Source organism: Arachis stenosperma, chromosome 2 (genome assembly GCF_014773155.1).
Source record: "Arachis stenosperma cultivar V10309 chromosome 2, arast.V10309.gnm1.PFL2, whole genome shotgun sequence".
Lineage (NCBI taxonomy): Eukaryota > Viridiplantae > Streptophyta > Magnoliopsida > Fabales > Fabaceae > Arachis > Arachis stenosperma.
This window is the reverse complement of record NC_080378.1, coordinates 118,709,561-118,722,059: the sequence shown is the minus strand read 5'-3', so window position 1 is coordinate 118,722,059 and position 12,499 is coordinate 118,709,561. Positions and strand designations below refer to the sequence as shown.

At 32.2% G+C, this 12,499-nt stretch overlaps 1 protein-coding gene across 1 annotated transcript; it reads right to left on the bottom strand.

Annotated features, from left to right (window-relative positions):
• Positions 1-1,633: 1,633 nt before the first annotated feature.
• On the bottom strand, positions 1,634-5,264 carry LOC130960927 (uncharacterized). Its single transcript, XM_057886464.1, has 4 exons — positions 4,693-5,264; positions 4,018-4,173; positions 3,135-3,818; positions 1,634-3,007 (listed from the first exon to the last, which is right to left on the bottom strand). Exons 1-4 carry the CDS (start codon positions 5,062-5,064, stop codon positions 1,877-1,879), a joined length of 2,343 nt encoding a protein of 780 aa, XP_057742447.1. The 5' UTR covers positions 5,065-5,264; the 3' UTR covers positions 1,634-1,876.
• Positions 5,265-12,499: the final 7,235 nt, after the last annotated feature.

Below are 12,499 nucleotides of genomic sequence, written 5' to 3'. Positions count from 1 at the left end.
AAAAATATTTTTTATGAAAAATTTTTTATTTATTATTAGAATTTAATTTTAACACACCGTCAGTATAAAATCATTTTACACGTGCATTTAATCACATAACGCCATATTAGTAATATTGACTGCGTGAATAATCATTTAAGATAACGGTTGTGATTGCACACGACTATATAAAATACTTTATATTATAAGTGTATCAAAATTAAACTCTTATTAATAATCATTAATCAAATTTGTCATATGCCCAAAAACAAAAAATATAACTGAAATTCTCACTTCTATACATACATTCCTCCTGAATGTGTAGACTGACTTTTAAAATATAAATTAAAAGTTCTTCTCTCAAAACCTAACCTACTTATTCAGAAACCAGCATCACATTAGAGAATAATAATAATAAATAAATATTATAAAGAAGACAACACTACAAGGGCCAGCCTGGACATCAAACACACCATCATATGCATTTGAAGGGTTAAATCATAATATATTATTATTATAATACCAAAAGAGAAAGAAAAAATATTATATGGTACTAGACACAATCACCCAAGGTAATATCTAAGATGTTAGATGCATCAAATTGAGTTTAGCATGTCATGCATACATACATAGATCAACCTACCATGTGGTTAATTAATTTATAATCATTAGATTAAGTTTATTAGCACTTGCCACATGGTGGTAGCCAATGAGAGAAAGTGTGAACAGTGTAGTTATCACAAAATCTCAAGGCCTAGACACATTATACATTGGCTGTTATGGGGTGTCAGTGTACCTGGCCACACACATATACAGCTACACTCTGTTCAAATTCATTGTTTTTTTTTTTGTCAGAAAACTTCATTGTTGGTGTCTTTCTAAGTTCTAACAATCATGGTCACACCCTGTCTAAAACCCTAAATCCTGTCTTGTCAACACGTGTGTTCACAAATGTTCATGTAGTAGTGTTTTGAATTTTGTTCTATGTTTATTTTTCTTGTTATCAATCATTTCATTGAAATGCTTTTCATGGCTAAATACTAAATTGTCAATCCAATATTTTAATGTAAAATTAGTGAGACTTTAATTTTATTTTTTGGCATCCATAGAAACATAATTTGTTAGTCTATTATCTTTTTATCCCCCTAAAATACTTAAATTTTACAACCACTTCTATTGAAATTAATTATGAAAAAAAATTGATACATAATTCTTTTATTTTTCACCCTTCTATTAACCAAAAGAAAGAGAGACTAATACCTTTCTGAACATAATTTGACTTGTTCTGCAAATTGTCAATATAATATATTTTTAAACTACTAATACACTAAAAAACAAACTCTTCTAGTAGTTACAACCAAACTTTTTTGTGATTAAACATCAAAACCTATTTTTAATCATGAGAAAGAGTTGCATGTAAATTGATATAACCAAATTTGAAGCTAAACTAATGTTCTAATGTGTAAAATCCAAGGATCATAGCATAACCAATAGACCATAACCATTTCTGTCAGGGAACAACCAAAGAATAGATATTTGGAAAGGTGAAATTGGAGTCACAGTTGGAGACAGACAAATCGTGTAGGGAACTACAAAATACAAATGCAATAAAAGCCAAATTCACAAGAGTAGTATTTTGCCAACTACAAGTTAATTAGATGCCAAAAGTTTGAGCTCACTTGAAAAAAAGGAAGGGAAAATTACAGATACATTTACAAGATACCCTTTTCCCTAAAAAGGATTAGTCCAAAAACAAGGCAACTGCCACATTACAGAACTCATTCAATGAGCCTTTTTTTTCTTGTTAATCTTAGATCATAAAAAGTTAAAAGCACCCCTTTTAAGTAGTTAAGACTAATTAGAGTAATAACCTCACTTGATACAATTTACAATAGGATTATGCTGTAATCTCAGTTACTGCAAGGGCAAGAGTTTCTGGCACATTCATCATGGTCATGGATGATGGTTCAGCCACTGAACCAACCACTGGTACAACATCATAAGACTGCAACAATTGAGTGTAGTGAAACTCAATTTGGAGCCTATGGTGAAGTGGGGTTGATGAGATTAAACCTTTCTTGACATCTGCTTGCAACTCTCTAATAGGAATTGCTGCCAAGAAGCTTTTGATGTACTCTTTGCAGGCTTCTTTCCCTCGGCAAACAGCCTCTTCTTCAGGCTCAGACTTCGATTGTTCTTCCGTATCCGTGGCAGGATCAACCTCTTTACCATTGATTTGCTGGATCTGCTTGTCATTGTTGTCTAATACTTCAGCTACAGTTTGAAGGTCAGAGGATGTTTTTTCATCTGAGGACTGCACATCATCTTGCACCTTGTATATTGTTGTGTTGCTGTCGAATTTCAAGATATATGCCTGATTGCATCCTTCATAAAGCCGCTCTCCCAATGTGTCAATGATGTAGTATGCATCGGATTCGACTTTGAGGATGAAAAAATGGTCATTCCAACTAATAATGTAAAGTTGCGGTTCACCATTGTTCGCGCACGCCTGTGCTGTGTGACTGATCTCATCCCAAATGTTATCAAAAGACATGGCACCATGAAGAAAGTCGAATCTCCCCTCTTCCATTCCCTCTGGATGGAAAAAACCGATAAAGGACTTCTCAGGAACCACAGACAGGGAACGTATTTTGGCTTGAATGACTGTTTCAAGATCGAAATGCTTGTCAGGAAATCGTTCTCTATATGTCTGGTTTTCACACAAATTCCTCCATTCTAATGAGCCTTCTCGAATTAAGCTATCAAACTGGGACTTTATGGGCATGAGATCACGATTGCTTTGGAACCAATCGGCAATGACAGCAACAAGAGCCGTACACGCACTCTCACCTGCTGCACGTTCGCTGCGTTGATCAATAGAAGCAAAGAAGACCTGTGTTTGAAGCTTCATATGACCATCGCGGCTCATTACTTCCTTCTGCTCCCAACTCCCTACAGCAAAGTTGTCATCACCGAATTCGGACACTGATGATCGATTTGCGCATGAATCATCCTCAGTCTTCCGCGACTGCAATACAGAATCAATACTAAATATATCGTTTACCACAAATATGAAATCACTAATAACTAGGCACCAATCAAAAGAACTTAGAATCAAGTTTCATGAAAGCAAGAAAAAAGAAGTAAATACATACCCCAGGTGAAAGGGATTCATCAGAGCTAAGTTGCCGGCGATCAAAATCAATGTCATCACCACCTTCTTCCCCATAGGCCTTCTTTAACAATGGTTCTCCCTTAGATTTAGGAGACCTGAAACTCAACTTCCTCTTCCTCCAAGGCAGTATGCTGCGCCTTGAACTTTGTGATAAGTAAGGCTCCGAGGTGGCTGACACAGATGAATCCTCTATCTGTGAACCCCCAGCATCAGATTTGTGATTGCTGTAGTATATCCAATCTTCATGATTGGCATTTATCTTCATGCTAGAATAGAACGATCCCCCAGCGTTCGCATGAGCTAGCTTTCCATAACTGAATGATTTCCTTGAAGCCTCCTTTACCTCATCCGATTCTCCTTCCTCAAAATCATCAAGGGAATCAGAGTCAAGTGGGTAATTGTACTCACCGTCCTCGCTCCGAGAAGAGAAATTGCCTTCACTCCCCTCTTCCTCGTGGCATGACTTCTTCGCTTTCCTGACTGACACAAACTCAGTCAAAATCTTCACTTTCCTAAGACCAGCTTTGATAGTGGAAAGCTCATCTTTTTCAGCCAAGGTTGTTTCCTCAGACTGAGGCGGGGTTGAGGCGACTGGCACAACCGATTTGGGAACCAGCTCCGAGCTTTCTTGAGCAGCTCTTAGCTCCACTAAGCTAATCGATATCTGCATAGGATCAAGAGCTGTTATGACAAGTACATAACAATCAAAAAGTGTCAATGTTGTGTAGAATTAACTATCACCAATCACAGTGAGTTGAATGAACCAGCATATATCCAAACATGGTAAAAAATAGTACATGTCATGTAACATAAAAAGAAGGGGCAAAAAAGTGACTAAAAAATTTAGCATAAACTTAACATACACTGAGTGAGAGAGAAGGCTCAACAGAACCACCAGAAAGTATGAGTGGAATGTTCAAATCAAAATCCTTTTGATCAACTGCAGATGCAAATTCAGCTAGATTCAAGGATGCTGTTCCAACCACCGGAACCTTTCCCTTTGACCTTTGATTCAACCCCTGCAGCAGAGAACCACTTCAAATTCTATTCACAGGAACAACAATAGAACATCCCCTTCTCAATCAAACTAACAGAACCAAAGAAATAAAAAAAATCCCAATAGCCAATATAACCCCACCCTTAGATTAACAAAATGGGGGAGCAAACATCCCAAAATTTGTTACAAAACACACTAGATTCTAGGGAGAGAGAAAAAATACACAGAGAAAACCAAAATTATCCATTTTAATTGTTGCAAATCCATGTGCGTATTCTAGATCACAGAGGACTCCAAAAGTTCTGCCATAAACCAGGTAAAAATCGGTTTTTTAATAAGAAATTGGAAAGAGGTGAATGAAAATACTTTGAATTTTGACCAACTTGTAAAACATCTTACGAAAACCCCCAAATTGAAAAACCTCATTTTTCGCCTCCAGTTTTGACATATGACAAATCCAAAAATAAAATCTTCACAGAAAATCCAGAGACCCCACAAGAAGAGAAACAAAATTCTGAATTTATGTGAGCCAGAAAGTTACATTGAAGAGAGTAAACCCGATCTCCCAGGGATGAAACACATTGTCCTTGTAAGCAGAGAGGGTACACACGCTCTGAAACTCTTCCTCCCACGAAACGACGTCGTTTTTTCCGTTAACCTCATCTCCCTCCTCCAGAGCCGCCAACTCCACCTCCCTAGTGAAGTTTCTGGCGACGGAGCTGCGGCGTAGCGAGCCAAGTTTCAGTTTTGGACCCTTCCACCTAACTTCGAGTGAAAGCGGCGTTGATGACCCCTTCTGTGAAGCTTCGCGTAGGAGATCGCAGCCGTTGAGAGTCCGTACGAAGAGTTTAACCTCATACTTGCGAGAAACAAGTGGAGGCCATGGCCTCCACTTCATCATCTTCACCACCATCTGTTGCTGCTAGAAAGAGGAAAGAGAAATAAGGTTATTGAAGAATGCAGAGAGAGAAGAGAAGGAAGAAAGTGTTGATCTTTTTGTGCGTGTGTGTTAGTGTAGTTTGGTTGGGAGTTGGAAATGGAAGAGAATATGAATATGCAGAGTTAATATAATAAGAACAGAGAGAGAGAGAGATGGGTGGTGTTTGTGTTATGCGTTGAAAGTGTTCGATGAATGGTTTATGTGAATTTCGTGAATAGTGTGAAACCGTGTTGTGTGCGTATGTATGTATGTATGTATGTATGTATGTAATGTAAAATACTAAAATCTAAACTCGAAAGTGTTGCATTGGGAAGCTAACCCCACTCGTGGGTTTGGTTAAGGTTGAGTTCGTTGAATCCAATGTAGACATGTTGACTATTATGTCTTCCTATGTTTTATACCAAATAGTAATTTAGATATAATCACAAGTAGTTTAGGAAAATATATTAAATTATTTAATAATAAAATATTATATATTTAAGTATAAATATATATGTTGTATAATATATAAATTAATATCTTTAGATTTTTTATTTTTTTATTAATCAAAAGATGAATTAGTAATTTTATCTTTGTTTATATATTTTTCTTTTAGTTTCATCTCATTTTAAAAAAAAATTGATAAATCTCACACTTTTTTCTTCTATTCTATTTTTCTTTCTTATTCAAATGACAAAAAATTCACATTTCTATTTTTTTTTTATTCCCTTAATATAAACAATATGTAATAGAACCAATTCTGAAGTCTCTATTTAAGACCATTGTTATATGTCTCTGATTCTCATCACTAAATTGACATATACTTAATAATAAAGTTTACAAGTGTAAGATTATTAGTAATAATTGTTTAATTTTATAAGGCATAATTATTTGGTTTTAATATTTTGGGGAGGGTGCCATGTACCGACGCCGTAATTACGAGGTTGTTTTCCACTTGTTTTGTTTTTTCCTTTTTTAGGAATTTTTTATTTTCTTCTTATTTTGAACTTTATTTGAAGAATTATTTTGCTTTTCCGTGAGAAGAGTTAAAAGAGAGAGACATATCATCTTTTAAATTTTGGTTTATCCACTCCAACGAACTGTATAATCCTTTTATTGTCAACAGAATATATCAAAACTATATCCATTCCATTAAATGAGTAGCTGTGTTTTTACGTTGAAGGGGATTGATTAACTTATATCATAATGTTCGAAAAACAAAACATAAACAGCTAAAATAATTAAAATTTGTCTTAGTTAATAATAAATATTATATAAAGTAAATTTTGATTTTTTTTTCCTTCTTCCTAACATTACTGAATTTTTTTTTTGGTTTACCCAAATAATTTCTCCCAACTCGATAAATTAAAAACTAATCCGTCACAGATTTGAGCTCCATTTAAGGATCTGTCACTGGCCAATAAATTACTGCATGTACAAGACGAAATTCAAACTCCCGACATTTATTTAAGGGAATGAGTGATTATAACAAACTACATTATTTAGGGTCCATATATATAAGTATATAACCACCATGTTGACTAATAAAATTTCGTACTTGTTTATACATACCCTCATTAGGAGAGAATAACTAATTTAATTGATTCATTTTAAAAATATAAATTTATATACATATTAAAATTCAGTTATTAAATTAGTCAGTATATATTTATATATATTTATATTATTGATTGATATAATTTTTAATTAAATAATTAATTATCAAAATAATCAAATTATAATAGAATAATCAAAAGTATAGTAAAAAAAAAACAAAATTTATTTATAATGGTATAATAATTTTTTTATGAGATAATAAATATGTATTTTATACACAATAACTAATTATTAGCGATTAATCTTTTATGTATACGTAGTATAATTATGATTAAAAATTTATGAAAAACATGTTGTGTGATAAGTTAAATTAAATAGAATGGATGAATGGGATGATGTAATGTGATTATTATGTTTATTTTATTAGGATTTGGATCCTCTAAAGTTTGAATTTTATTTTAGAGAGTAAAGTGTGATTTTTCATCATTGATTTCGTAAGTAAGACCAAAAATAAATATGAAAGAGAAATTATTTAAAGATAGAAGATCACACTTTACTTTTTAAAGTAAAATTCAAATTTTAGAGAATTCAAATTTATTTTATTAGTTGGTTTGTAACTTTGTATAAGAAGGAAGATTTAATTTAATTTACAATGAGAAATCAAATTATAATAATGTAATGAACCTTAATTGAAGGTTCTTTTCTATTTGTGAGCTAACCTAATTTAACATTATCACATTGACTATTCAACTCCATCATATACTTACCTTGTAAGTAATTAGAAAATCAATGCCATGTGCCTTTGTAATATGCGTATCCTCTATATATAGTGATACCAGTGAAATCTGAAAGATTGTCCATGGTAATAGACCTATTTTTCTTGAACATTAAGATTCAATATATCATTGTACAATTAATTAAAACAATACAAAATAATACAAATTAGTCAAAAATGAATATGCATACCTTTTTTTTTTTTTGTTATGATGGGTGATTTAATTTGAGCTATTATACATATTAATTACTATATTATGGTTATTTAATCAAAAGAATAATATTAATATATCATTATGATGAGGAATATTTAGAACTTATTTGGGTGAATGTTTTAAAAAATATATTTTTTTAGTTATTTTTTAATTTTATAAAAAATAAAAATAATTTTATATTTGAATATTTTATGTAAAAATATATTTTTATCTATTAATTATATTTAAGTATAATAATATAAAAATCTTTTTTATTTATTTGTTATGTGAAAATATATTTTTTAAGAAAACTTTTTTTTAAAAATGTAAATTGTAATTTTTTTAAAAATAGATTTTTTTTATTTTTTTTAGTATTTTTATTTTTACTATTAAAAATATTAAAAATTTATCAAATATGTTAAAAAAAATAAAAATATTTTTTTTTCATTAAAACAAATAAAAAATGATTTTTTTATCAACGTAATAACACACTAAACAAATACTTAGTTTAATTACATTACATTTTGGTTTGGATTTTTTTAAAACGAAAATATAAAGACAGTGGATAAATCATCTTATTTGGTTGTGGAAGGATATAAAATACACAAAATCTTATAAAAATATATACCTTGTAGTTACGTTGTAGAGTAATATTCCGCTGTCATGGTGGGACGAACATGGTAGGTTTATTACGCCTTAAAGCAATGAAGTAAAATTAAAATTGAAGCTGATAATAATCATTGCCAAAAGTTACTTATTACAAGATATATGTTACCCCTTTTAAAACTCTATCTCTTTGTTAATAAGCAATAGAGGATAGGATCAATCAGAATGGGGAAAATGGGATATTCCTATGTATTTCAATATAAGAGTGACAAGTAATTAAAGTTTATTAGAAGATATTCATCATAACTTTACCTAAACAAAGAAAGCAATTGATAATCAATGGATCGACTAATCAATTTATTTGCTGGTTTAAATAAATATTAAGAGTTTAAATTTTATTTTATACGTATAGTAATTTATTAGTGAATAATAGACTATTTTTAAATAGAATTTAAATATTGTCAAATTGAAAATTTTTGTAAACAACTAAAAAAACAATTAACGAAATTATTTAATTCATATGAATTTTAGCATTAAAAATCATATAATATATTTAAGGGTTAAGTATGATTTTGATCCTTAACGTAGAGGTTAAAAATTAATTTCATCCTTAACTTTTTTTTTTACAACAAAATGGTCCCAAAAGTTTCAGTTTGTTTTAAAATCGTTATTTTCACCCAAAAATACTTTTTTAAGACCAAAATACCCTTGTTGGTTGCTATTCCTTTCCGCGAAATCATTTTTCTTTGCCCAAGCAAGATATTGTCTGAGAAAAGGATTGCACAATAAAACGTTTGTGTGAAACCCTTCGAAGTCTTTCCTACGAGGACTGTCCGGCATTGGTAGCTCGAGCGAGGTTGCCGGAAAACTTTCTGCATTATTGACTTGGCTTCGTTCCTATAGAAAGCCCTTGGCGAGGTAAGCATTTTTTTGAATGCAATTTCTTCTTTATTGATGGAAGTAATGGGTGTAGGGTTTAATGTGAATCGTGCGAAAGTGTGTGGAAGGCTAGGATTTGCACTGATTGTAGTTGTTATTGTTGTTAGTTGGCTTACTAATACCCTGTGTTGATTAATAGAGTTGTTCGGAAAGGAGATAGCGCTCTTTAACATGCGGGTGAACCATGGTGGGGCATTTGGATATGAAAACGGTGTGCTCAAGTACTTGAAGGGTCAATCTACAGTCGTGGAAGACATTGACGACGATCGGCGGAGTGTGTTTGAGGCATACGAGGAGCTGAGGCAGCTTGGATACTTGAAGTCCACCATCGCCGCGTTATGGTACAAAAATCCAACTGCGGATGATTATGAGAGTCAGTTGAAGCTATTAAAAGGTGACACAGAGGCAATTGAAATGTGTACCATAGCAGGGAAGAGAGGCTTTGTTGATCTATTTGTGATGCATGAGGTTGGAGATGCTGAGGAGTTTTCGGAAGTCGGTTTTCTGGACGTGGGGGGAGAAACTGTAGGCGGCGAGAGTGAAGAACCTTTAAGTGGTGGTCTGGAGTTAGTGGTGTTCGAAGGGAACGTACAAAAGACTGATGGAATTGGGGTTGCGGCTGAAGTCGAATGCCAGAATAAGGACGGTGGAATGGAATTAGGCCAAGAGGGACAGGAGGGGGATAGTGACTATGATACTAGTGGCGAAGACAGTGATAACCTAACATACTTGCCATCTAATGAAGAGAAAAATAGTGTCGAAGACATCCACTTCACTGACAGTGAGGAGGTCTACGACTATAAAAGTGAATTCGGTGAAGATAATGTTGTGCCAAAAGACTCTAATGCGGAGAAAGACAAAAAGGTTGTGACAAGTGATTTGGATGATGACGATGCAGTTGATAGTGATGAATTGGAGCAGGACCATATAATTGGGCAACATTAAACAACACTTTCCTTCATTAATTCAAACAGCTTCAAACATGCTACACACCTAAACCACTGTAACATCATAGAATACCTTCAAACTCTACCCACACAACACAAGAAATCTTATAACATTCCCTACCAAATCATCTATAACCTAGGTGCATTCCATTCGGGTGTTTTAAGTTATATTGATTCTGCAGCAATAAGAACAAAATCCTCACCCAGCCAGCAATACATAGAGCAGCAACAACCCAAAGCTTCGTCTCCACCTCTTCAATCTTGTCTTTAATTTCATTATCTTCCTCCTATTTCTTGCAATTTCAACCTCTTGCTGAACACCTCCAGATTCCGGATCTGTCCATCTGAAGAAATCACAGCCATTCTGAACCAGACAGAAGCCATAGAGACATATGAACAAATCCCAAATTCTCAAACCCACAATGGCAAAATAGGAAGAACACCTTACCTCATAGTATATGCAACCCCAAAATCTTCGTTCCCGGTTATCCTTCATCGATAAAGTTCGCAAAATCGGCCTCTCACCATGACCGCAGAGCAACTCCTTTGCAGATGAACGAAAACGTGAGGCTCTTGAGCTCTAGAAAGCCATGGTCGTTGTCTCCTGAACCCTAGCGCTGCTACTTTTCGTCGTCCTTCAGCAGAAGCCGCCATCGTTCATCCTCCCCTGCACTTCACACTCATCCACTTTCATTATTTAAAGCTTTTATTATTATTTATATTAATTAACATTATCAATATCTGTTAAAACGATCGTAACGGAAGCTAATGACCACAGGAATAAAATCGTCCGAGAGACGATTTTAAAACAAATTGAAACTTTTAAATCATTTTGTTAAAAAAAAAAAGATTAGAAACGAAATTGATTGACCAAAATCATACTTAACCCTATATTTAACTATGTATTGTACATTCTTTTAGCAAAAACTTTTAACTTAACTAATAACATATTATTTTAAAAATCCTACTAATTTAATCATAACGTAAAACACTTTTAGAATTCAAGTGACCAGAAACTAATAATAACTCATCACATGCTTGGTTGTTACCCTTTGAGGTATCTAACTCTAACCGAGTGATAAAAATGTTAACACTATCATTGTTTTTGGGTCCCCTAGCATAGTATTTGATGGTTTGATTAATAGGGCAACCCTAGCCATAAAACCCCACCTGTCACAATTTAAACTTATCAATCCAACGCACACATTATAATAGTCATAGTCACTTTTTAATATCCACTTTCAGTGGTGCATGAGCTGTTACCAAGCCTAAATGCTTGGTATATGAATTTTCCTTCTTTATACAATTTACAAATTAAATCACCATGTACATATAAAGGTCATATATTCATTGCTACTATGTTTTTTTATAAATTTAATTTTGATATACTTTTAATATACAATAATTTTATATATATATATCTAATTACGTAATGTCATATCAATAAATAACTACTTTTTATATTTATCGCGTAAATAATCATACAAAAAAAATATATAATTACACGACTGTATAAAATATTTTACACAATTAAGATATCAAAATTAAATTCATTTTTTATTAACAATAATCCAAGACACATTAATTTTGTAGTATCAATATTTTCTTAAAAATTTTGTTATTCGAGACACAATTAATTCCGAATGAAAATAATTATATATTTTTTAAAAATATTTAGTAGTATTATTTATTTTAAAATATTTGATAATAAAAAATAATAAGCCAAAATTAATTGAATTTATTTTATTTATCAATAATTAATAAATATTAAATAAAACAAATTTTTAATTATTTTTTTATCTTCTTAATATTACTGATTATTTTTAGTGTATTAAAGTTTTAATTTTCAATTTTTGTAAATTTGAAACTTTGGATTAAAAATAAAATACACAATAATTAGCAAAACTTTTTTATTTTCATCAATGTATGCATGAATATGATATGTTATTGGAAATGGATCCTCTCCATTTTTTTTAAAACTTGAGAGAATAAAGTGTGATCTCTCATTTTTAATTCTACAAGTGGGATCAAAATTAAATAGGAGAGAGAGAACAATGAAAGGTGAGATTCTCCATTGAATACTATCCAATTTTTTTTCACTTGAGAGGATCCACTCCCTATGTTCTTCCAACATTTAATTGAGTACATATGTATGATTATTGATTCTACCATGGTACCAAGTCAACGGTTGAAGTCAACAATTAAATGCAACCAATATTAATTGTTATAGATTTTAATTTTTAGTGGGGATTTTTTCTTCTTTGGAGGATACTATACACTTGACTAATGTGCACCACAGGTCCACATGTGGGTGCATGTGGGATGCTTTTTTCTTTTTTCTTCAAAAGTTGAATTAATGACTAATTAGAATCCTCTCTAACATTGTATTAATCTATAATTATCAGTGAGCCG